The sequence below is a fragment of the Neoarius graeffei genome, chromosome 2 (assembly GCF_027579695.1).
Source record: "Neoarius graeffei isolate fNeoGra1 chromosome 2, fNeoGra1.pri, whole genome shotgun sequence".
Classification (NCBI taxonomy): Eukaryota; Metazoa; Chordata; class Actinopteri; order Siluriformes; family Ariidae; genus Neoarius; species Neoarius graeffei.
This window is the reverse complement of record NC_083570.1, coordinates 24,078,587-24,106,512: the sequence shown is the minus strand read 5'-3', so window position 1 is coordinate 24,106,512 and position 27,926 is coordinate 24,078,587. Positions and strand designations below refer to the sequence as shown.

The 27,926-nt window shown below is 40.5% G+C and overlaps 1 protein-coding gene across 1 annotated transcript in view; it reads left to right on the top strand.

Moving 5' to 3' along the window:
- Positions 1-11,541, top strand: part of LOC132869182 (uncharacterized) — a 47,032-nt gene extending 35,491 nt beyond the window's left edge. Inside the window, exons 5-7 of the mRNA XM_060902519.1 lie at positions 6,002-6,319; positions 6,431-6,905; positions 7,514-11,541. Coding sequence (XP_060758502.1) covers positions 6,002-6,319; positions 6,431-6,570 — 458 coding nt within the window. The 3' untranslated portion in view covers positions 6,571-6,905; positions 7,514-11,541. The remainder of the gene's footprint in view (positions 1-6,001; positions 6,320-6,430; positions 6,906-7,513) is intronic.
- Positions 11,542-27,926: the final 16,385 nt, after the last annotated feature.

Here is a 27,926-nt window from a genome sequence, read left to right as displayed (position 1 = left end):
GCCAGGGTATAGATCTAAGATATTTTATGGTGTTTAGCCTCGTCTACATTATCAGGACATAACAAACATGCTGCTCGTCTCGCCAAGCATTAAGTTTAATCGTGTCCAAAGCCCACGTGTAACCAAGTCTGGGAGGAGTATGCGGGGCATTTCTTATTTTTGAGTAATCTTTGTACAGCGCATCTAGTGTGTTCATACCAACTAATATATTGGGCTGTGAACTAGATGGAAGGCCTGGAACAATCTAGGCTAATGTTGGTACTTCTATGTCAACACCTACAAAGTCTTTGGGGAACACTTTATCTCCCATTATGGTTATCCAGAACGGCTGCATAGCGACCAAGGTCCTGACTTTGAGTCTCGATTGATAGAGTTATGTGAGATTGCTGGAATAAAGAAAATTAGAACTACCCCTTACCATCCCAGAGGAAACCCAGTAGAAAGGTTCAATAGAACACTTCTCAGTATGCTGGGGACCCTAGAAAACAAAAGTAAGAGTCGATGGAAAGAATTTGTGAAACCCCTTGTACATGCTTACAATTGTACAAAAAATGACATGACTGGGTTTAGTCCATATGAACTCATGTTTGGCCGTGAACCAAGATTGCCAGTAGACCTAGCCTTTGGACTACCTATGAGAGAAAAAGAGCACACATCACACTCACAGTATGTACAGAATTTGAAATCTCATCTTGAGGAGAGCTTCAAGATTGCAGCTGAACATTCCAAGAAGATGGCTGGACGGAACAAAACCAGATATGACAAACATGTGACTGCTTCGCAACTGAAGGAAGGAGATCGGGTGTTAGTGAGGAACTTGCGTTTACGTGGGAAACACAAACTAGCTGACAAATGGGAGCAAACCATCTATGTAGTGCTAAGCCAGGCCGGTGATCTTCCAGTCTACAAAGTGCGCCCTGAGAATCAATCTGGACCAATGCGTACACTGCACAGGGATCTCTTGCTGCCCTGCAGTTTCCTTCCTCCGGAAGAAGAGGTAGAAGTTGGGCCAGTTCCTGCCTGAGCTCGTAGAACTCACCGAAATCACAGAGATGCGAACTTAGTAGAGGAAGAAATGGCATCTGACCCTGAAGAAGATTTGCCCTATCTCTTTGGGCCTAACGTGAACATTGAGCCTATGACATGGATTGAGTCACGTAAAAGGCAGATTAACCACAGGCCAATGACACCTGAAAAAAGTACTGTTCGACCAGATGCAGTAAGTCAAACTAAAGAAAGCTCTCTGACAACAGAGAAATGAAGAACACTCACCTGCAGAGACTGCTACGTCAGAAAACTTACCTTGTCCTCTTGAAGAGTCCCCACCGATGAGTCCTGAACAGAAACCTGTAGAAGAAATACCTACAGATGAGCAATGTCCAGATGCCCTGACTGATAGCAGGTCCTCAGGGCCTGGTTCAGTCTTGGATGAACCCAGTATGGCCCAAGAGCCACAGACACAACAACCACTGATAAATACAGATACAGACACAGATCAGAATAGTGAACAAGAACAGCCTTCTCTTAGGAGATCTTATAGACACAGAGAACCCCCTAGAATGCTGACTTACCCAGAGTTTGGAAACCCACTTGTTACAATTGTGAAATCCTTGTTTCAGGGGTTGAGTACAGCTATTGTAGATTCTCTACCTGATATCACCACTCCTGAATGCCCCATCCCTATAACTGTACAGCCTTCCTGCATGCAAAGGGACTTGCATATATTCAGAGGGGGAGGGTGTAACCAAGGGTTGCAGAATGTGTAGAATAACCAATACATTTCCAGTTCATTGTTGTTTTAATAATAAATTAAGCAGATTTAAAATGGATACAGACAAATATTTACAGAACAGTATATGCATAAAACATTTACATAAATAGACCTAAAATACTTACCTTTTCTAAGCTAGAAATGGACAAAAAAAATTATGTTGGAGCGCCCTCTACAGGGTACATGTAGAGAGGAAGTGTAAAAACGAAACTTAAGGAGAGAGCTTTAGAGAGACAAAAACAAAGAAATCCACGAGTAAACCGCTGGTGAATTCTGTGAAAGAAAGATTGGTAAACGAAAGTTTAGAAAGATATCTGTGATACAATTTGAGTTGTAGACATTTGGAAACGTTTTTTGTTCAACCATAAGCTGAATTTATTTTGGAAGAGAAGACGTTTGCCGTTGTGTGAGTGCTGTTCCTAGGCCGTACAGCCAGCCTCTCCAGTGTGTCGTATCGAACCTAGTTAGATTACTTGAATTGTTTGAAGAACGAAGATTTCCGAACAAGGAGTAAGAAAGTGTAAAATATTTTGAGAACTGTATGTTTCAAAGTCTCCCTACTGACTGGTTTATTGCTGAACGTGGACAACGACGACGGAACAAGATGGCGAGCCACCCCCCAAAGAACAAAGACAAGTCTCCATGCGGCGGATTCCACTGAATCACCCCCCACTACTTGGATAAGTACAAATCTTGGGAAAGTAAACAGAGACTACCAGTTGAAAGACTAAGAATTTACCCATAGCAGACAAACTGATTTTAGGCTTTAATTTCTTTTTTTTTTTGACTACGGAGGTGTAAATTTGCTTAGGCTGTACGAGATTGTTAACGTGAGTTTTGATTTGTAACCACGCAGGGGTTAGGACTGTGTGTATTTTGAATGTGCATTTTGAATGTATGTTGAGCAGGGGCGCAGATAGGATTTTTGAACTGGGGGGGACTGAGCTGTCAGCAAATGATTCCATTTTGTATATATATATATAATATATTACCATTCAAAAGTTTGGGGTCACTTTGAAATTTCCTTATTTTTGAAAGAAAAGCACTGTTCTTTTCAATGAAGATCACTTTAAACTAATCAGAAATCCACTCTATACATTGCTAATGTGGTAAATGACTATTCTAGCTGCAAATGTCTGGTTTTTGGTGCAATATCTCCATAGGTGTATAGAGGCCCATTTCCAGCAACTCTCACTCCAGTGTTCTAATGGTACAATGTGTTTGCTCATTGCCTCAGAAGGCTAATGGATGATTAGAAAACCCTTGTACAATCATGTTAGCACAGCTGAAAACAGTTGAGCTCTTTAGAGAAGCTATAAAACTGACCTTCCTTTGAGCAGATTGAGTTTCTGGAGCATCACATTTGTGGGGTCGATTAAATGCTCAAAATGGCCAGAAAAATGTCTCGACTATATTTTCTATTCATTTTACAACTTATGGTGGGAAATAAAAGTGTGACTTTTCATGGAAAACACAAAATTGTCTGGGTGACCCCAAACTTTTGAACGGTAGTGTGTATACATGTTATTTCACCTCCCTCACTGCCATCACCAGGAACTACCTGCAGGCCAGGACAATGATAACATTTTAACATAGCCTATGGAAATCCAAAGTTTACACATTATCATCACGCACAGAAATTCCAAAACTGCAAAACTAGTTTTAAAACCGCTAAGTTCCAACTGTTAAACATAGCGAGAGGCTGGGCTACGTGTGTGTGTGTGTAAAGTGTAAACCAGTGCATCCTGACTTTCTAACTATGCCTGTGTGTTGCGTGAGCGGCAGTCAGTCAACAACTCTTCGCAAAGTTTCCTTATGAAACAATATGCTCGCTGAAATTATGGCAGGGAACGCCAGATTAAACATTAAAACTGCCTTCTGAGCACTGTATCTACAGGCTGCCACCGAAAGAAGGAGGCTACCAGAAAGGCTTCTCTACTCCATATGATTTTACTTTCACTACGACATTACTTTGAACAGACGATCAAAAAATTGCAAGGTGATATGATAAAGTAAGGCACAGTTTACTTACAGTCGCGTTTTTTTTTTTTTAAAAAACGATGCAGTCGTTTTCTGCCTTTTGGCACCCTTCATCATGCCGTGTTGGGGTCCTGAACTAGGAGGAGCTGTCCCCGATATGCCTGTCAAACTTGTGGGTAACCATAGCAACCAAGCTCGAGCTCGCAACCTGTGCAGTCTGCGCAGCTGCAACTATGTATGTATTTCGAGGATCACAATGGAAATAAGTATTTTTACTTTTTGTGTTATCCTCCTCAATATTTATATTTATATTATATGTTCACATGTTATGTATATGTTTCTATTGCGAAATCAATCAATCAAAAAAAAAAAATGTATGTACTGCTGTGCACCTCAATAAACCGAATGGTAATTAGTCTTTTGATTTTTCCGTGAGGTTTGCCTTATGCAAAGAAAGACAGCATAGACGTTTTTTCCTCCCTATAAGTGGGGGGGACCGAACGAGGTGAATTTAAATCTGGGTGGGACGAATCCCCCCCGTCCCCCCCTCTATCTGCGCCCGTGATGTTGAGTTCATGTTAAACGAAGACTGAACTAAGTTGAAGCTTAAGAAAACTAATTAATTAGAGTACTTATTAGATTAACCTATTTTAGAGTTAGAATATTAGCTGAAAAACTTTAGGAACTAAAAGAAAGACATTTTATTTCCTGTACAAAATAAGGATACTAGAACCAAAACCAGTTTAAACTAAATAACATTAACATAGATATAAATAGGACACAAATAGGAAACCAATAGGGTTTTAATAAGGAGTTTATTTGAATTTTTTGTATTTGTATGCTTCAAGGATTCTATTGTCTGTGGTGTTTCTTGTTTGTTATGTATTTTTCCATCTCTTAACTTCGTATATGTCTAAATATCATTTCTTAAGTAAAATTTTGAAACTTACCTGCGTTTGACTGCCTCCTGAAAAACCACCTAGAACTCTTCTGATCGGCCCAAATTGAGACACAGGTTACACACATCCAGATATATGTTTTAACGTTGCACAGAGCTTTCACACTAATCTGACATAAAATGTTCTCCACACACACGGGAATGTTTTTATCATCCCGTCTTCCTGTTTAACTGCAGCTTGCCATTTTTCTCGGCTTTCTGGGTTCGCTTGGAAGTGGTGAAAAGCTAAACCAGGCTTATCTCCATGTCTGTTATCCAAAAGCACGACAGGTCTCTGGCATTGTTCTTTTAGATGAAACTTCGGCAAGTTTATCTGTACAGTAGATGTACTGAATTGGGCTTGCAATCACTTGTGTGCACTTGTGCCGGTCGTTGTCCAACACAAAGCTTGGCCAGATAAACAAATCCACAATTAAGATGATGTCATATGAAAGGCCCTGATAACGCCATACTCGCTACTGTAGAGTCGAGCCCATGCATTCTAAGGCTAAGATAGCCGAGCGCTAGCTAGAATGATTTAGTTCTCTGTCCAGAAAAGTGACGTCATCTAACCTTGCTCTGTCTTGCAGTTGCACTCACGAGGCAGGCTTTCCTTTTCTTTTCCACTGGCTTTTAGTTCGTGGGAGAGCAAAGTCCACCATGTTTGCCCACGCTGACTTGTTTTGGTGAAAAGTAGGTCAAACACAGCCCACGGTGGTCACGTGATATTGTTGCTGGCTTGCTTTGGCCATTTTTGGAATCGTAAAATGCAGGACGCACTTTATCTCGACAAAACAGCGACACATAGGGTGCACAGTGTGTGCAGCATCACAACATCTCAAAACTCCAGCAGCTGTAGGCACAGAACATTTTACCCAGAATTCAACTTTGCAGTCAGAACCTTTAATTGGGATTATTATTTCCCATTGGAGGAGCATCACTTGTTGAACTCAATTAAAACTGATATTAAAGATTTATTAAAGGTTTAGTAGTTATTAAAATAAAAATAAGCCAGTAGTGGTTCAGTACTGGGTATCAGAGTCCTGAAATTGGATTCATATCAAGAATTTAAACAGGTGATTGGCTCATGGTGGTGATTGTTTACATGTTCGAAATAAACAAACAATGAATAAATAAGCAGAAAACAAGAAAAGCAAAACAGCATTTGCACAAGTTATGATTAATCCCCTTCATCCTTATACCTTGTGAAAATCAAATTTTTGTACATCTTTTGAAAAATGTTGTGATTTACAAGCAAGGAATATTAATAATTGCTGTGCTTCTGTTATTAACTGTAAATGTGATGTTTACAGGCTGTGAGCTGGTGAAGGCAGGGTTAGAGGCGGTGACTGGGTTCACAGGAGAGTCTGTAGTTCTGCCCTGCGTCTGCACTGACCTACAGGACAAACCAAAGTCTGTAAAATGGGCGTTTAGAAGAGAATCTGGAACAAATTATCAGGAAATTTACTCTGAACAGACTGGACATCACAGGAACAGATCAGTCAAACTGGTCAGTAAAAACCCTCCAGGAAACCTCTCTCTACTCATATCAGACCTGACTGAAGAGGATCAGGGAGAGTACAGATGTTCTGCACAGGCTGATCACAAATATTTCAGACTATCTGTTAAAGGTACATTTGTTCATTAATGACTGTGAGCATGTTTTGCTCCAGTGTCATGGGCCATATTACTCACAGTGATATTAAAACTAATTCCTGTTTAAGTTTTATCGTTCTTTTCAGTCAGAAGAAGAGAAACTTCAACACACTCAAGGAAAACAGACACAACACCTCCATCAGAACCAACAACACTGGAACAAGATAAACAGCAAACACACAGCAGCCTCCCTATAGGTGCCAAAACTTCTCATTTTATTCAATAATGAAAAGGTTAAAAAAAAAACCCTCATCCTTATTACGTTTATTAACTTTGTTGTGTTTTATGACAGTTTTTGGCATTCTGGCGGTTTTATTGTTGGTGATACCTGGTGTAGTGACATTTATTTGTTGGAGACGTAGAGGTACACACACACACACACACACACTTTGAGATTGATTAACTGAAAACCTTTCGAGCCAGAAGCTATCAAACCAGCAGCACTTCTGTAAGTCACTCTGGATAAGGAAAACTAAAGGTCTTTTCTCTTTAGGAGGAAGATGTGGAGAGAACAGGATGACTGAAGAACGTCCAGACTGGAAGAGAAAGCAGAAGGATCAGGTTAGTGTACATGCAGGCGTCAGCTCAGCTGCATTTTTATTATGTGGCACTGTGCCAAAACCCCAATAATCTAGAGATCTTTTTTTTTTTTTTTTGAAAGAATCTGGATCATCTCTGGAGATTTTTTTTTTTACCATGCCGTGATCAGAGAGAACCCAACATGGATTTATCATATATGGGTCATAGTTTGAAATATCCAGGCAAAACCATCTCTGGATTCTGGAATATTTTGCGCAGTGTGGCATCTTTAAATCTTTGAAAAGGAAGGGAGATGATTGAAAAGGAACAAAAAAATTTCATCTCATTGTCAGAGTCCTACTGTATTCTTAATTTGATCTCGATTCAGTTCTGCATGGTTACAACAATAACAGTTATAGCAGATTTGTTTCTAACTTTAGTTGGATTTAGTTGTATTTGTGAGACACTGCAGGTAACACACATGAACCACACATGCTCTCATTGAATAGTGAGTTATAGGAAAGTATCTCCTGCTGCCCTTAACTCTCACCTGCTCAGATGGATAAATATAAGTTGGGTTTTTGAGGGCAACAGTAAAAGCAAAAGAAATAACTGTTTATGTCTAATTTTCATGCTCTGTCTTTCCACAGACTGGACCAGATGTTACTTACTCCACTGTAACCCACATTAACACAGCTGGAGCAGCGCGGGTTCAGATCAACGCTGGAGAGGAAACTGAATACGCCAGCATTATAACAAACTAATCCACAGTAAATATCGATCCATTCTCAGATATTGTAGAATAATGCTGAAAACGTATATTAAATACACACAAGGTTCAAGCATCAGCTTCACAATATTGGCTGTTCTGTGATTTATTATTTTGCTGTTAGAAATCATATTCACGGACATGCCTGTGTGAGAGATGGGGGATGGGGGCGGGGTTTCCAGAGTATTGCGTTACCTTTACTTATGTTAGCTAAGTGTATTCTTTGTTTGCAACCATGTGACCAAAACTGCTTGCGTCATTGACCACCGCCATGTTGGAGGATCTACAATATACACATCTATACACAGTGGTAAGGCATACAGTGGTAAGAGTATAGACTGGAAGGTAAGGAGGAGTTACATTTCGAAGCGTGTAGTCATTTCTCAAATCTATTTTAAAAACAATAATTTTGACTGCTTCTAAAGATGGGTATCTCACACACTATATAACAGATTTAGTTATAAAAGAGCACTCACCAGGCGAGGAGGCTGCACACTGCAAAAAATGAGGTCTTAGCAAGTGAAAATATCTTAAATAGTTGAAATGATCTAGCATTTCCTATTAGAAGAATACAAGACACCAATTCTGAGATTATTAAACCTAGTTCTAGATTGCAATCAACTTATTCTAAGATGTCTTATCAAGTAAAAATATCTGTCCATGCAGCAAGATAATTTCACTAGTATGAAGTAATTTGCTCCTCAAATTCAGTTTTCAATTTTTTGCAGTGCAGTATCTGAGGTAGTGGATTAACATGAATCTTGTTCGATTGACTCTGTGATCGTTTGGGAAGATTGTTCAATAATTTTCCGTTTCTTTCTGCACTCTGTAAGTCCTCTCTGCATTTAACCCATCTGAAGCACTGAACATGTGCGCGCACACACGAGCACTGAGCACACACCTAGAGCAGTGGGCAGCCATGCTAACAGCGCCCGGGGAGCAGTTGGGAGTTACGTGCCTTGCTCAAGGGCACCTCAGTCCAATACCATCCCATATTAACCTAACTGCATGTCTTTAGACTGTGGGGGAAACCGGAGCACCCGGAGGAAACCCACACAGACACGGGAAGAACATGCAAACTCCACACAGAAAGGCCCTCGCCAGCCGCTGGGTTCGAACCTAGAACCTTCTTGCTATTTGTTCTTGCTAACCACTACACCACCGTGCCACCCACGGCCAGAGTAGGCATAGTGAAGAAACAAAAGGAATTCTTGAGCATAACAACCCCTCAAGCATATCTTCTATCGTAAATGTGCGCCACATGAGTTTGTGTATATCCCCCAACATGGCCCACTTCCGGTTCAAAGCCTCATGCATAATTAGCTATGACGTCACATGCAAACGAAGAATTGTTCTGCATTGTCTCCATCTGTTAATCATTTAAAAATTGCTGATGGACAATCTTGCAAGTTATGTTTTGAGTGTACATGTCATTTTAGATCTTTTGTGTCCCATTCTTATAGCAGGTTAAGAAATGAAAGTTCTAGAAGCATAATCCTGTTTTGTGTAAGAAGACTCCTATACATGTTCTGGTTTGTGACTTTCATGGAAAGTTTGACGTCTCCTGACTTCAAATCAATCAAATTTCATGAATTCTTCTTTCAATCTTAAACTCCAGCAAAACTTTGTGTCTCTCCAACTTATTTTTCCCATCTGCAAAATATTTTCAAAACTATTGAATACAGGTTCAAAATGGAACAAAATGATATTTTTGAAAGTGTGAATCAGTGTGTAAAGACCTACCTGTTCACCGAGGACTTAAATTAGCAAATACTTGTATTGTCTTTTTCATGAGGAACGAACCTCTCAACACTGTGTTTAATCTGATGAGACCCTTAGTCCCTGTCCTAGTGAAATAACATGAGGATGTGTTTTTGAGAGACTTCCGTAAGCACTTCTGTTGGTCATTTACATTTATGGCCAAATGCCATGAATGTAAATGTTCATGTGAAACTTTTTTTTTTTCAGTGTGCTTGATCGATATCTTCCATGCATATAGACCCCTTTCACTGACGTCACCCGAAACCGGAAGTAAACAGACCCTGCGCCATTTTGGAAGACCAACAAACTCGTGATTAGGGGGAAATAAGTGAACCCACGAGAATGAAGTGGAGTGGCAAACGACTTAAACAAACAAATCTGATCTGTTTTATTTATGATTTATTGGCCCAACAGTAGACTTGAAAGAAACCTGTGGATATAATGGATAAGTCTGTGCATGATCTGTGGACACTTTGAGGTAAGCAAACGCAAGAAATTCAGATTTAAAACATGCTAAATTGGCCCCAAGTTGATAACTGTATGAGGAGCAAGCCTCCCAGACGTCTACAATTTAATAATAATAATAATTTAGGATGGTTTGGGGCTTGCTCGCTGCTGCCAGGTTGGTTGTTGAGTAGCCTGACTGTTTTTTTTTTTTTCTTGCGTGTGGTATTGTTGACGCGAGGTTGTTTTTTGAACATGCCAATGCGGACACGATTTCCCCTGATGAGTTATGACTTCAGACGCGATGCGTGTGTGGAGTCCGCGTGATATGTGCGTAAGATAGGCTTCTCATGTGTTTGGAGATCCGCGCTCTGAGACAAGCGCAAGCACACACACCCCCCAAGGGAAAAAAAGGGACACCCCCCCCGAAAATATCGGCATAGTTCGAACACTGAGTGTAGGCACTGGGTGTAAACAACAAATAGTTTACAATGTCTGGGTAGCAAACAGATGGTAGAATTGGTGTCAGGTCCTCCTTATGTTTCCATTCTCCCTTGCCGCGAGTCTTATCATATGGGTCAAACCCATCAATCACAGCCAGTTTCTCCACATACCGTGCCCTTTCTGCAGCTGGTAATGTACTCACATAAGAATTATCATCCATCGTGTCACTTTACTCTCGCTCGTACTTTGTTTTATATTGTGAGTGCATGTACTTGGTCTTCCAATATGGCGCCTAACAAAATCTCGCGGCGCGGTGACGTCATATGAAAGGGGTCTATGTGTGTCGATGTACAGTATGTGTAGCGAATATATTTTTACTTTTTGTCACATTCTTGGAATTAACATGGTTTCATGATATGTTTTTGAACATTCCCTCTGAAATTTGTGTATTTTTATTTTAGTGGACTATATTCCAGTGTTTCTACAAACCCCAATTCCAAAAAAGTTGGGATGCTGTGTGAAACCTCAATAAAAAGAGAATGTGATGACTTGCAAGTCAAGGAAACCCTAGATGTCAGTGAAAATAGTACGACATCATAAATGTTGAAATTGAGAATTTTTATTGTTTTTTGAAAAGTATCTGCTCATTTTTGAATTTGATACCAACAACACATTTCAAAAAAGTTGGGACAGAGACACAGTTACCACTGTATTGTATCACCTCTACTTTTAATAACATGTTTGGGAACTGAGGAGACCAATTACTGTAGTTTTGAAAGTGAAATTTTGTCCCATTGGTGCCTGATATATAATTTCAGTTGTTCAGCAGTTTCTCAACTGGCATGGATTGAAGGCAAGCCAGTTTAGCGCCCAGACTTTTTTTTTTTTTTACTATGGAGCCATGCAGTTGTAATACCTGCAGAATGTGTTTTGGCATTGTCTTGCTGAAACAAGCAAGGCCTTCTCTGAAAAGTTGCTGATATTAATGTTAGCTGATATTAGCGGGGGTTTTTTTTTATCATTGTGTTCTGAATGATAAGGTGTTCATGTTGAGAGATAGAGAGAGAGTGTCTTTGCTAGTGTTCTGGTAGATAAGGTGATTTTAAGGTGTGTTGTGCATTTTAGATGTGAGGTTAACTGCTGTTATGATAAAGTGAAGAATTTGATAAATTTTGTTTTTTGAAACAACAGTTGATAAAGTGAAGAATTTTGAAAAAGTGAATTCAGTAATGAGAAATGTAGCCTATGTCACCTGCTGTAAAAAATAAATAAAATAAAATATTGTAAGGGATGTCTGACAGTGTGCTTGAGTGTGGAGTATTACACAATATTCTGTGTGTATGGCCCAACGTTGGTGAACTGATGCTGTAAGAAAGAGGAAGTAGCCATTCTTCCACCAGTCCCCATGTTGCCATGGCCACAGTCGTGTGGTTACTCTGACTAGAGTGTCTCACAGTAGCTCTGAAGTGCCATGAGAACATGAGTTATGTGCACAACTGAGGTTCTGTGAACACAAGATAAATTCCAGCGGTGGTGAGAATCACCTGGATACCTTCCTGTGCATGTCACATGATGAACTGTACAGTACTGTGCAGAAGTCACATGTCAAAAAATACTGTAGACCAAAAATGGCTTAAAAATACATTTTTCAGCATGAAAAAATACTATCAGTAAGTAAGCTATAATAAATGGAACAAAGTCAATATTTGGTGTGAGACGACCCTTTGCTTAAAATAAATTGTCTCAGGGACAATTAGTGCAGTTTTATAAGGAAATGAGCTGTAGGCTTTACTGAGCATCTTGCAGAACCAGCCACAGTTCTTCTGGACAATTTGACTGCCACACTTGCTTCTTAATTTTGCAGCAAAACCCAGGAACCTTCATGAAGTTTTTTTTTTTTTTTTAATCTGAAAAGTGGTCTCTCATGTAATATGCTGCTCAGATTAAAAAAAAAAATCTGCAGCATTTAATTTTGTGCTGAAAAATGAATGTTTGGAACTTTTTTTTTAACTGACTCAATAATGTAGAAGTCAAAAAATAGAAATCTACAAAGTTTGTATGAAAAAAATTAGAGTGCCTAAGACTTTTGCACAGTACTGTATGTCAGTATTTGAAATAAATTCCACATTCAAGCAGCATGTGTACCTCAGCACAAAATGTTTTTGGAACATAAACATCCATCCATTATCTGTAGCCATGTATCCTGTTCTACAGGGTCGCAGGCAAGCTGGAGCCCATCCCAGCTGACTGACTATGGGCGAAAGGCGGGGTACACCCTGGACAAGTCGCCAGGTCATCGCAGGGCTGACACATAGACAACCATTCACACCTACGATCAATTTGGCACCGCCAATTATCCTAACCTGCATGTCTTTGGACTGTGGGGGAAACCAGAGCACACCAACACAGACATGGGGAGAGCATACAAACTCCACACAGAAAGGCCCTCGTCGGCTGCTGGGCTCGAACCCAGGACCTTCTTGTTGTGAGGCAACAGTGCTAACCACTACACCACCGTGCCACCCTGGAACATGAACAATAAATCATAATTTTTTCTTGAGGTTGTGATCCAAATAATATCACACAACTGAAATAACTGTAATTAACAAAGTTCTATCATATTAGTAATGAGATACAAGGCGTGTATACAAGTGACAGAAATATTAATTCATTCATTTTCTATGCCATTTATCCATTGCTCAATCCCAGCTGACACTGAGCGAGAGGTGCAGTTCACCCTGGACAGGTCACCAATCTATCACAGGGCAGAAACAGACAGCATCTCACACTCACAACCATGGCCAATTCAGAGTCACCAGTTGACCAAATCTGCATTCCTCCAGACTGTGTGAGGAAACCGGAGCCTCCAGAGGAAACTACTCCAGTCCTAATCAATTTTAATCGAGCCACCATTTCATACTGAAATACTGTATCACTTCCTGGTTTGGTAACAGCAGAAGAGAACAACAACTACTATAGAGGGCTACCGCATGACGTCACCGTGCCGGCCGCAAGATTTTGTTAGGCGCCATATTGGAAGACCAAGTACATGCACTCACAATATAAAACAAAGTACGAGCGAGAGTAAAGTGACACGATGGATGATAATTCTGGTTATGTGAGTACATTACCAGCTGCAGAAAGGGCACGGTATGTGGAGAAACTGGCTGTGATTGATGGGTTTGACCCATATGATAAGACTCGGGGCAAGGGAGAATAGAAACATAAGGAGGACCTGACACCAATTCTGCCATCTGTTTGCTACCCAGACATTGTAAACTATTTGTTGTTTACACCCAGTGCCTACACTGCTGATGACTTGAAGGCCTACAGGCTTACAATTATGTTGTTAGTGGCTTGGTTCGTGATATAACAGCTGTTATTAAGAATAACCTACACATAGTTATGGCCAAGGTAATCTTGTTGATATTTATCTTTTAATAATATATCTTTTCAGTTGAAAAATTAATACTTTTTGTCACTATTAAGGTATCCATAATTTAGGTTAATTTATCCAAATTATACATATGTATTTATGATATATGCCTACACAACAACTATGCTTTATTTATATAATAGGAGGGAGAGCAAGCCCCAAACCATCCTAAATTATTATTATTATTAAATTGTAGAAGTCTGGGAGGGTTGCTCCTCATACAGTTATCAACTTGGGGCCAATTTAGCATGTTTTAAATCTGAATTTCTTGCGTTTGCTTACCTCAAAGTGTCCACAGATCATTCACAGACTTATCCATTATATCCACAGTTTTTTGCCAAGTCTCACACAGGTTTCTTTCAAGTCTACTGTTGGGCCAATAAATCATAAATAAAACAGCTCAGATTTGTTTGTTTAAGTCGTTTGCCACTCCACTTCATGCTCGTGGGTTCACATACCGCTGCCGTTATTTCCCCCTAATCACGAGTTTGTTGGTCTTCCAAAATGGCGCAGGGTCTGTTTACTTCCGGTTTCGGGTGACGTCAGTGAAATCCCTCTATACAGGAGAGTGAAGACAGCTGAAAAGATTATTGGTGCCCCTCTTCCATCTTTGCTGGAGATTTAACACCAATGCTGCATTCGCAGAGCCTCCAGCAATCCCAGTGATCCCTCCTACCCTTCCTATAGTCTGTTTTCCTCCATGCAATCTGGAAAAAGGGCCAGGAGCATCCGTACAAGAACCACCAGGTAAATAAACAGCTTTTCCCCCCAGGGCCCTGTACTACGAAGCGGGTTTTCTGGCTTACCAGGGTAACTTCGAGAGTAACTTGATCACGTGCAGCGTAACTTCCCGATTAACCCATACTACGAAAGTTGGCTATGTTCAAACCGAGGTATGCTGCCATGGCAAATTGCGCTGCATCTCAAACCTGCTCGTCTCAGGTTATGTTCTTGGTTAACCCGAGGTTTCCGATTAACCACAGCCTTTTTAAACACCACCTCTCCACCGACATTTCCTCTAGAGACAATGCCAGTGTACCTGGATGACCCGTGCGATATCGGAGCGCAGATTAGAGATGGGATTTATGGCTCTTTGATCGCATCTTTGTGATCCGTTCTTTGAAAAGAGCCGTTCAAAAGACTGGCTCATTTGGCTCTTTTTAAATATTTATTCAGTTTTAAGAAGACAGCGTCTAAAGAAGCCAGATCCCTCTGCTTAGACAGTGACATCAATATTTCTGGACATACCTTTTATATAAAGCAACCTAGACTTACATTATTGTAACCCCTAAACGCTCATAAATAACCATTAAAAAACAATGAGGGCTTCAATGAATGTCCATGCAGAACGGCTTTTCTGTAAAAAAAAAAAAAAAAAAAAAGAACCCACTCAAGAACATAGTTACCAAGAACGCAAGAATATTTTATAAAAAAAACACTTGTTTTACAAAAATATTTAAGTCTGAGATACAAAATAGATACAACTACAATAAATATAACACAATAACTAGTTATCACACAAGAACATTTTAATAGAAAAAAAACCTTTCTATATTAAAAATATTGAAATTGTAACAAAAATAGATACAACTAAACAGTCAGATAAATAGATAAAGTTATAACAAGAACACAAGATTATTTTAATAGGAAAAAACAAACTATTAATGCAAAAAATATATTATTATTAGAAAAATAGATACAACTAGACAAACAGATAAATAAATAAAATACACAAAAATAGAACAAACAAAATGAAGATAGAATAAATTAAATGAACGTCCGTGCAAAGTAGTTTCCCCACAATATTATCATTAATATCACACAACTACATTATAAACTATATACAAAACAATTTGAACTATTAGGCAAACAGATAAAACTTGAATAAATAAAAGGCAAATGAATGCTTGCTTGCACACACACACACACACACACACACACACTTACCATTATGAATGATGTTTTTATATTTCATTTTCACCTGTTGCCAGGTGCGTTTGGCACTGCTGTTGCCTCTGAAATGTTCACAGGACATACACCAACTTACTCAAAGGGACTGAACAGCCAGTCATCCTAATTCATGTGACTCTGTGCACATATCAGCTTAAGTAGGCTACTCCATGAATTTACCATACCAAATTTTATTCAGGATTTTTCGGACATTAAACAAGCTATATATGACTGGGGCCACGTCGAAGGACCATTTTCTGTGACTTGTGATTGATCATGAAGCTTTCTCTCATCCTATACTTCTGTTCTGGAACATGTAGAAGGGAGAATGTACTTGCGCATTTACCCGATCGGCAATTCGTTGCCAACATGCTTGCCGCTCCTTATTGGCAGCCGCTGTGTTAGATTTTGCTCTTAATGTTGTTTTGAACTCCTCGTAGCTTTGCATTATGACAGCGCATTCTTCCTCCGTGAAGTACGGCGACCGTGCCATTGTGAACAGTGGGGATTTGCGCTGATAACCTCCCCTTTCACGTGAACGCGCATTAACCCTGATTAAGTTAAACCAGGTTCAACAAATCAACTTCATAACTGGCGTCATAGTACCGTTTAACCCCAAACAAGATAACCAGGTTTTGTCAACCCCGGTTTAGCGGGGGAACCCTGGGTTACTTCTGGGTAGGTTAACCTCCGTTCGTAGTACAGGGCCCAGGTGGTTCAGAGCAACCATGATGTGTTTACCTCCATCTACCCATTCACTGACTTTTCCTTTCTAATCCCTGCCTTCCTCCCAAGGACTGCACCCTGTAATCCTGAACTCTCACTGTGAATGCACTATGGATTTATTATTATTCCAAAGGGTGTGATGTTGCAGTTTTCACACTGTGATCATTTTTCCCCCACAATTTTCTTCCTAATTTAGATGTGGCCAATTCCCACCCACCACACAGGTCTCCCTTGTCACACGACAGCTACCAACCAGAGAGGGCGAAGGGCATCACGTGCTTCCGCCGAGGCACATGATGTCAGCTGCCCGCGTCTTTTCGAGTTTCTGCTTTTGTGTATGGAAGGCCATTGGGGCCAAAACCAATTATAGTTAATGTTAACACGATTACGTGTTACCACGCAATTTAAATGATGAGTTAACATGTCAGTTTGTGCTGGCACACTGTGGAAAACAAAAAAACTGAGGCTCCATGAACCTGTGCATTTAGGCCGTGGGCCGACGTAATTATTGTGGTAAAGTGCCTCATAAATAATGTGAAGAGTATATCTCTACATGATAAAAAAGATCAATGTTTTTTGCTATAAAATGAAAATGTTCTACTAAATACACTTTTGCTAGTTAGTAAATTGAACTTGAAAGTGGTCGATTTCGTTTACGGTTGCCATAGCGATGAACACGCTTGAGCCAATCAAATTGCGCCTAAGCCATCAGCTCGGTACATCCAAGATGGCAGTGCCCAACTCTGGGTGTGCGTGCCATCTTATCAACTTGGACAACGAGCCCATCATATCCTTTTCGGATACCTCATGGAAAAAATTATCCGAATGTATGCATACTTGGGCAGCTCTAGATGGCCCTGAAAAATTTTTAGCAGTCAGTTTCGACAGCCTTTCACGTACCAGTGCTGGCTATCATCGCTGCTGTTACCAAAAGTTTACCGACAAGAGACGACTTGAACAAGCAATAAGAAGACGAGAAAAAGGCTGCTCGCGGACAACAATACAAGATCATGAAGCTCCCATGCCTTCTCCTCCGAAACTATTAAGATCGGTGTTAAAATCATCAGCCGAGAGACGCTCAAAACACGTTCTACCACACAAATGCATAATCTGTTGTAAAAACAAAACTACTCTGGACAAAACAAGTCGAAAATGGAAGAAAGAAAAGTTGGTAACGTGTGAGACCGACGCTGCAAAACTTTTGCAGGCGGCCAAACTGAAGAAAGACAAAAGAATATTAATACAGGTAAATATTTTTTGTTATCATCGAGTCATTCCATGCCTATACGTATGCAATAAGTCTTTTAAAATGAGTTCAAATATCAGTTTTAATATTGGTAAATGTGAGGAAGTGAGTTAAGAACTGACTTGCATAGTGAAAGGCAGTTGTGAGGAGAACATTTTATTTTTAGAAAGAGGAAGGTCTGCTGATTAAATTGATATATAGATATTGTAGTCACCAAAAAAATGAGGCCACTGAAAAATTTAGGCACAAATATAGCTTCGGCCCACGGTCTAATTTGCATTCTGTCCTTGTGAGGAAACCTGATTGGACCACGGAGCTTTACCACCACCTACTGGTGTGGCATTCTTGCTCAAACACACACAGCCAGCAGACTTGGCTTGTAAATCGCAGGATTTAATCTAAAATATATTCTAAACCATGTTTTTTCTTTAACTTAAGGGCTACGACTAGGCCTATATATAATATTTCTAGCATAATTTAAACCAACAGCACAGAACCAACAGACCAGGCTTGTAAATTGCAGTTTTGAATGTAGCATAAAATACATTCCGAACAATGTCTTTTCAGAGCATAAATAGGCGACAACTACGTATAATAATTATAGCAGAACTACAAGTCAAGTATAACTGTTCACCCCCTGAAAGTCATGACCATTTTTACAATCACAATAGAAATTCTCATCTCATTATCTCTAGCCGCTTTATCCTGTTCTACAGGGTCTACAGAAACTGAACTAACTTCATTAATTTCCACATCAAAATCTTCAACTTGTATACAAGATCCCTGACTTTCGAGACTCTTCAAACAGATAATACAAGAAGCAATTGAGCCTCTTCTAAAAATAATCAGTTATTCCCTTAGAATTGGCTATGTACCCATCTCATCTCATTATCTCTAGACGCTTTATCCTGTTCTACAGGGTCGCAGGCAAGCTGGAGCCTATCCCAGCTGACTACGGGCAAAAGGCGGGATACACCCTGGACAAGTCACCAGGTCATCACAGGGCTGACACATAGACACAGACAACCATTCACACCTACGGTCAATTTAGAGCCACCAATTAGCCCAACCTGCATGTCTTTGGATTGTGGGGGAAACCAGAGCACCCGGAGGAAACCCACGCGGACAACATGCAAACTCCGCACAGAAAGACCCTCACCGGCCACGGGGATCGAACTCGGACCCTCTTGCTGTGAGGCGACAGCACTAACCACTACACCACTGTGCCGCCCCACAACAGAAATTGTGTATGGTTAATTCCCTGACGGTATTTTCATGTACATGTATGCTGGAGTATATTTCTAAAGCCTAGTATTTTCTATTGACATTAAAAAAAGGAAAAATAATTTTAAAAAATCAATATACTGTTATGTAACCCCTATGTATTAATATTTGTTAGAGAACCCATTTGATAACACCCTTACGCCTTATATGAAGCGAAGGCAGCTTTGTGTATCATTCTGTAGGGTTTTTCAAAGTTCAGTGTTCTGCAGCCAAGTTGATTCTATGTTTAAGATCTTCCACACCAAATAAATAAATAAATACACAGTGACTACAGCTTGATTACAGCCACGTCACTGTTTTGGCCTGAACACTCAGAGGTATGGTTATAACATACAGTACGAATTAATGTGAGTGTAGAATACCACATGCTAATGAATCGGGCTGCATAGAGCTTGACACAGACAATAAAATAACCTACACTTTGCACACACTTGACCCAACATCAGAATCCTGAGTGAGCAGGGGCTGCTTCCCTTAAGTTTCGTCCATAAAGCCTTCCACTGCCGAAAATTTAATAGGTTACTGCTGTATTATTTCTGACGTAAAACAAATTCTGCTTGTGTTACGACAGGCATTTCTGTGCTTTGTGAACATGCGAAAATATCAAACTGTGGTAATTATTAGTCATGTAAAACTGTCAACAATGCCTTATAATGATCAGACACACAAGAGGAGTTTTTCAAATTTAATCACAATAAATAATTCCCCCCGGACTATGGCCGAATCCCATTTCACCCCTTGGACCAACCCCTTGGCCCTTCCCCTCCATTTTGCGCGTTCACGTGAAGGGGTAGGGGTATCCCAATCCCAGTTAACGCGGAGGGGTAGGGGAAGGGGTAGGGCTTCTGTACCCCTCCAAACGGAGATTTTCCTGGAGCTGACTCCGAACGAAGGGGTTTGAGTGATTTCCCACAATGCCATGCGGATTTCAGCGAGATTTCATGCGGATTTCAGAAAGATGGCGGTTCCCGCGGCGAAAGATTGTCATAAATGTATTTTCTCCATTATTTACGTGTTTTAAGTTGTTATCCAGAGGAAACACGCCGCTTGATTCGCTTTCGAGCTGAGAATGAGCAGCGATTTCTGAAATCCAAGCTGCTGCTAAAAAGCTTTGGGAGTGAGTATTGTTTTCGGTTGCTTTACTGCGTACGTTTTGTTCTGTTATTCTCGCTTTTATTGTTTACATGAGTGTTCTGACACCTCATTCTGTCGGATGTGGTGCACGAAGCGCCAAAGATATCCCATTCAGTGGTGTTAGTTAACAAATCACACCCTGCCAGCAGAGATTTCTGCCTCTGGCTCTGACTGTAGCGGCTGGTCGCAGCCAATGACGCGTCGCGTTTTGCTAACGTAAACGCTGACGGAGGTACGCGATGACGTATGCGATCGTTGAAGGGCTATCCCAATACGTAAGGGTTGAATTTCAAGCCCTATCCCTTGTAGCTCAGTTTCAAGGGGAAGGGCCAAGGGGAAGGCGGAGAGGAAGGCGGAGGGGAAGGGGTAGAAATTAGAATTGGGATTGGGCCCAAAACTGCTTTCAGGTGCGCTGTGTGTGTGTGTGTGTGTGTGTGTGTTAGTTACATGCAAGAAAAGAAGTGGTTTCAGCCATACACACTCAAGTCATCCAGTCACTGTATGTATAGCAGGGGCTAGAGACCAGACTCACTCCAGGTGCTTGATGTTTTGTGTATCAGGGGCTGGAGATGACAGACTCCCTCTGTGATGTTCTGTGTGAGGGCTGAAGGTCCATGGTCTCACTCCAGGTGCTATGATATTGTCTGTAGCAGGAGCTGAGGAACATGGATTCCCTCCAGCTGCTGTAATGTTGGTTGCTGAAGGAGCTGGGAGCCACTGACCCCCTCTCGGTGGTGAAATGAGAGGTGATGCGAGAAGCTGTCCTTGGTCTTTGGCTGTTTTCACCCTGGCTGGAGATGGAGCAGGCAGTGCTTTAGACTCCACATCCTCATCACTACTGTTCAATCTTGTCATGAAAACAGAAGAGATGTATACCATAGCTTTGGCTGTGTGAATTGTCATTTTACATAGGATATTCATGACTTTTGTTATGTTGCTGTCATGTCTTACATTTTTTCACCCCTTTGGAGAGGGATTAAAATGCCTGATACACACCACTGGGCAGAATACATTTGGGATGAATATAAAGTTAAAAAAAATGCTATGGGCACATCCTGAGAAGAGATGCAGAGCATGTTGGAAGGAGAATGTTAAGGATGGAGCTGCCAGGCACACAAAAATGAGGAAGGCCAAAGAGGAGATACATGGATGTGGTGAGAGAGGACATGAAAGTGGCAGGTGTGGTAGAGAAGGATGCAGAAGACAGAGCAATGGAGACGAAAGATCCGCTGTGGCGACCCCTAATTGGGAGCAGCCAGAAGAAGAAAAAAAGAAGATTAAGTTAAAAAAAATTAACTTGCAGTATATCTAATACATACATGTCAACCTATACGGAATGTCCGTATTTTATACAGATTTGATTCAATAAACATAGTATACGGGCGTACAAATAAAGTTATACGGATTCTTTAAAAAAACTTCAATATTTATTTAGAGCTATAATCAATTCCCACGATGATAAAAGAGCACATAACATTCATTTACAAACGTACTGTACACCACAGAAAGCACAGACAGCCAGTAAAGAGTCTTATGAAATTGCGCATTATCTTATGGTAGCGAGACTTCGTTCCACTTTTGATCATGCGCACACCGCATTGTGAGAATCCCGCCAACCGGGAAGTAACATTTTGTCTGAAACGCGTATTTCCACCTGAGCGACTTTCAATAGCGACTGAAAAGATTCTGAATGGGCACTCCAGCAAGATCAACACAGACACTTGCTGTGACATGCAGCCGAGTGAGTATTGGTGCAGACTGCTAAAAAAAGCTGTCATGGAGTACAATTCAGAACATTAGAGTGACACTTTGTGTTTTTGTCGAACATTGGAGCTTTGTATTCATTCTGAAGGTTTATTGTTATTAATATTGAATAAAAAGTAACTTGGATATATCATTGTTAATTATCATTCAAATTTTAGGTAAATTATTTTAATTTGCATCTTATACGGATTTTATAAGGGAAATACGGATTTTGGAGGTTGGTTATACAGGTTTGATTGACCAAAGGTTGACATGTATGCTAATATCTTAACATCATTTGATCACATTAGATACACGGCTTTCATGTAAGAAATCACTAATCACTCAACTCTTAATGCAAGACTTAATGCCCCGGGGAAAGTACTGTCTTGGTTATGCTTTTGCTAAATTTTAATTAATTACATATTAATTAATCAATCAATTAATCAATTAATTAATAACTGAACAAGATATTCAACCCCTACCTTCTAGTTGTTGAGGAGACAGGAGCTTTGCAGGAGCAAGGAGCTTGTGGTTGCCATCCAGATGCGACAAGGAATGTGGCCCTTCCACTGTATATGTCCGCCGGTGCAGTCTTGAGTACATGGCTCTGTGTGTAGCCCCTTCAGGATTGCTCCTAAGCATACTGTTCTGGACACAACTCCTTTGTTCAAATATGCCTTCTCTCAATATGCACACTCTCAAAAGGTGGAAGGCTCTCTCTGCACAGTCAAATTCCTCTCCACGGAGGACAGTAACTTGATTGCTGGTGAGAGCCCTCTGCCTCACACTCGACTGCAGACAATGTATTATGTCAGCATTGTCCAAATGTCTGTTTTGTTGAGAAAAAAACATTGATATACACTCTGTGTGAAAATAAGGAATAAAGTGAATATTAATTAGACTATAACTCCTTGATAGAGATATACCGAAATAGGAATTATACACTGGCGTTATTTCTCATGCACATATATTCTGATGCCAAAATCTAAACATTTTGAATAACATCTAGAGATTTTTCTCTGTATCACCAACATTAGCATAACACAGATTTATAATTCTTTGTTTCAGGTTACAAATGCAGTAAACGAAATAAAATACAGCACAGGATCTCCTACACTGTAGCAGTGAAATGTGATACTCTTCTGGAGTACAAGAGCATCCCTAAATGTCATTTTGAATTATTGGCCAAATATTACTGTGAGATCAGCAATGTTAGTACATATGATTCCAATATCACTGTGTATCACCACTTACTTGGCAGAATAAAATTTGGCTTTTGATATCTGGCCATGATGTCTAAGTTTTAATCTGATTGAAACTACAAATGTAAGCATGTTGTGTTTTTTATTGCTTAAGAGAAGTATTGTCTCTGAAGGAAGCATTCACTACTCACTCTTCGGACACAGAAGGTGATGGGGGAGATATCGCGGGGAGTGGGGAACACATGGCAATGAACAGAGTGGCGCCATATAGCCTATCTCTCAGCATGAATATATGAATTTTAATTCTACGCATAATAATTCTCAATGTGACAACAATATTTATGAACATAATAATAGCAATCATAATAACATTTTTGAGAGGCAAGTCAGGCTCTCCATGGTTGTTGTAGGTGGGTGAGGACAACAACAGCTCCAGCCCTTGAGAACCATTCCTCATCATCAATACAAAGCACAGAACACAAACATCACTGCAAACATACAGGTGTCAAAGGGGGTAAACGGGTACATTACAGATAATACCCCTCTTTCCCCCATGCCAAAAAGATTAAAAATGGCCTTGTCATAGTGATACATCCATTACTTTGAATGCTGGCTTTCCCCATTTCCATCCTCCACTCACTGTACTATGTACACAACATTTTTATGTTTCTATCACATTTGCTCATATACTTATCCTGATATGTGTATGGATTCATCTGGGCAGAGATGATGAAAGGCCACCCATTTAGGAGCCGTGGTTCTGCTGGGTTTCTTCCTGTTAAAAGGGAACTTTCCTATCGCCTTATCCCTGTTGCTTTCATGCTCACTTCAGGAGTGTCAAAGTTTCATTCCAAGTGTAATATAAATACTGTATATTCATTATTAAGATGATGCCATGGATGGAGAGACTGTGGACTGAGGCTTTAGAGGCTATATGCTGAACTATTCAAAAACAGCTGAACACCAGAGATTGCCAAAATCATTAGTGCCAGAAATTACCCTCAGACCCCAGAGGGTCAATTGTGCTAATGACTGAAATGTCTTGCATTTTGCATCCTTCAGAATGTAATTGTTGGAATGCAATTCAAGCAAGACTGCCTTTCGAGTTCATAAAATTAGTGAAATGTAGTTCTCTCTGAAATTTGGTCATTCTGATATATGTTTTTTCTGTAATATCTCACAAAATAATGAGGCCATTCTGTGGTTGGGAAGTTATTTAATTTGAGGGGATTCCCTAGCAAATAATGTGCATGGAATCATGCGCTTTGCACAGTCAAGCAGACAGAGGAAGTCCATGTGCGCATGTGCAGGTTTACCTTTGACTGTGCACTGACAGTTACATCATTTTGTCGTGAAATGAAAAGCTGAACACACCGAGGTGCTCGCTGACCGTTGATATTTATAAGTTTGGTCCTGCATTTCCTTTCCTTTGCAACATAACGTCTTTTCACCTCGCTTTCCATTACTGTAGTTGGTCTTTTACATCTCATTCGCACACTCGCGTCCTCCATTTTGCTCTCCTGTTTCAAATTTGTATCCCACAATGCCTTGTGTAAACAGGGAAAGCACACCACGTGATGCAAAATGTCGTATCTTGAATTGGGTCATGCAGAAGCATGTAAAAATAGTGGAGAATTTAGGGCCACATGGCCCTAAATTTATTCATTGTTCTATAAATAAATAAATAAAATTAGAAGTCTGTCATTTAAACTCAGTAGCTTTGGGTTCACTAAACAAACATAATTGGGTGTCAGGGAAAATTCTTTTTATGACATACACTTGAAAAATCTGAAAGGCAGTCTACCTTTAATAGTAGGCTCTTCGAGTTCACTGGCAACCTGTTCATTCCTAATGTGCTAATCCCATCGAGTGGTCGTTCTGGTAATAAGAGTATGTAAATACTATGTAACTGCACAAATGACTGTGTCATCATTCATGTGCCATTGCTTATTTCTCCAGGACCACTGACATATTCACTCACTTGCACACACTTACATATTCACTCATACTTACATACAAATATAATGACAAGTGCAATCAACTCAGTGTAAGATGACAATGATGATTAAAAGAAGATAAAGTGTGAATTTATGTCCTGTGGATCTCTGACTGGAAACACATCTCCACATCTTGCCATTCAGTCAGAAACTTTAACCTGGAGGCATAACCTCCAATACATTAGGAAATAATATTTTGTATTTTGCTGAAGTTGTCTGGAAAATCTTCATGTTATTTGGGCAAGGAGATTGAGTGTTTGATTACATGCTGGCTCCAAGTGCCATCAGATCATGATGGTGGAGGAGGTCCAAGGACTAACCTTAGCAGGAATTCATGAAGTGTGTGTGTGTGTGTGCGCGCGCGCGCACGCAGGGCGCCATTAAGGGGGGGGGGGGGGGGGGGGGGGAGTTAGGACGATTCTTCGGGCCCAACACTGACAAAGGGCCCTCAGAGGACAATATTAATATTATAACCATCTCATCTCATTATCTCTAGCCGCTTTATCCTTCTACAGGGTCGCAGGCAAGCTGGAGCCTATCCCAGCTGACTACGGGCGAAAGGCGGGGTACACCCTGGACAAGTCGCCAGGTCATCACAGGGCTGACACATAGACACAGACAACCATTCACACTCACAGTCAATTTAGAGTCACCAGTTAACCTAACCTGCATGTCTTTGGACTGTGGGGGAAACCGGAGCACCCGGAGGAAACCCACGCGGACACGGGGAGAACATGCAAACTCCACACAGAAAGGCCCTCGCCGGCCCCGGGGCTTGAACCCAGGACCTTCTTGCTGTGAGGCGACAGCGCTAACCACTACACCACCGTGCCGCCCGTATTATTACCATGTGTAAGTTAATTTAATTAAAAAATAATAATAACAATTTTGTCTCTTATATTGAATAAATACAACAATCTTTTGGTTTTCCATTTTTCACAAAATTATTAGACTAGATAGTCTTTATATTTCACCCCTCTGCCTATTCATTACATGGTGCAGTCTTGTGTAGGTGGAGCCAGATCGTGACACCATGTTAGGTTTGTTGCTTTCCAGTCCAGCACTAATGTTAGCTGCGCACAGTAGAAACAGGATTGATGGTGAACCATCAGTAGATTGACATCATCATGAAGAAGAGATCATGAAGAAGTTAGGTTACAAGAAATGTAAAGGGAGGCAGCAGAAAGCTGAAAGAGAGAAAAAGGGCCGACAGTTAGTCACTCAGTTTTTTTTCTGAAGAAAGGTAGACTATACATTTATTCGCTGACCTTCCTTTGGTGGCTATTAACCTCACATGCTAATGTTAGAGAAGATTATTATTGTGGCTTAACCACTGCTTGGATGATCAAACTAACAACTTAATTTACAATGCAGTGTCATTTTACTTAAATATTTCATAGGTTATCTTTATTGTCACTGAAAATGAGACCAGTAATGAATGTAACTTTGGTCTGCAAAGAGCTCAGTGAATTTGTAGGTTTACTGTACAGCTAGTGCGCCAGCTAGGTTTAAAGGAAGCTCTCGACCCCAGAGGGTTAAAATACGATGGAAAAAACACTTTGTCAGGGTCCAAAAGCTGGAGTAGTCTATTTTCTTTTAATATTTAGTGGTAAACCTACCCAGCTGATAAAAGTATTGTGTGTTGTCATGCCAGAATGCACTCCTACTCGCTGATGAGAGGTGACTTGTAATTCTTCGAGAGTGTCTGCAATCAGCCAATCACAGGCCGTGTTACAACATAATGTATTCAACCAGTGTAAAATTTGGAAGAAAATGAGAAATAGATTAGAGCCATATCTTTACAATTTTTGTGGACCATCCAGTTTGATGCTTCTGAAATACAGACGGACACATTCAAATTATTTTTTTTATTGGCCATCCGGTCTGATGCTTTTGAAATACAGATGGACAAATGCAAAAATTACCAGTCAGTGTCCGCCAGCCCGGCCTTATTTCCCCCACTGCACTCAGAGGAAAGAGCTATCTGACTCCTGCCGTAGGCCTGAATTCATAGACACACATGATTAGTGAGCATCACTGGAATTGACAGGGTTGAGAGAGTACGCTACCCCTCCCTCCCTGAGAGCACAGACCAATTTTGCTTTTTTCCCCCTTGGTTTAAGGAGAAATGTTATTTTGTTTTTATGTCTGGAAATACACAAAATGACAATAAAATGAACTCTCGCATGAAAGCATGAAAAAAAAGGGGGAGGGGGAGATCACGATATTTGTCACCATGAGTAATTCCTTGCCAGACCAGCAGAGGGCAGGCTTCTCACAGTAGAATTTCTTCCTTGGTTGTTCCACTGATTTACCGTCCTCAGCACGGTCGATTGCAGACAGGAAGCACTACCTCAGGCAGCTTTTGAGAGAGGTTACCTGAGGTAGTGTTTGAGGTCAACCAATCAGAGCATGTGCTATAATTGAATTAAGAAAAACATATAGATATATAGGTGGCACGGTGGTGTAGTGGTTAGCGCTGTCGCCTCACAGCAAGAAGGTCCTGGGTTCGAGCCCCGGGGCCGGCGAGGGCCTTTCTGTGTGGAGTTTGCATGTTCTCCCCGTGTCCGCGTGGGTTTCCTCCGGGTGCTCCGGTTTCCCCCACAGTCCAAAGACATGCAGGTTAGGTTAACTGGTGACTCTAAATTGGCCGTAGGTGTGAGTGTGAATGGTTGTCTGTGTCTATGTGTCAGCCCTGTGATGACCTGGCGACTGGGATAGGCTCCAGCTTGCCTGCGACCCTGTAGAAGGATAAAGCGGCTAGAGATAATGAGATGAGATATAGATATATAATTATCATCAAACATTTTATTTGAACATCAACACATTGTCACATGAAATATACTGACAACAGCTTTTGATATTGTTGAATCAAAACATAAATTATCAATGAAATTTATTTGTATTTTTATTTGCACTTTCAC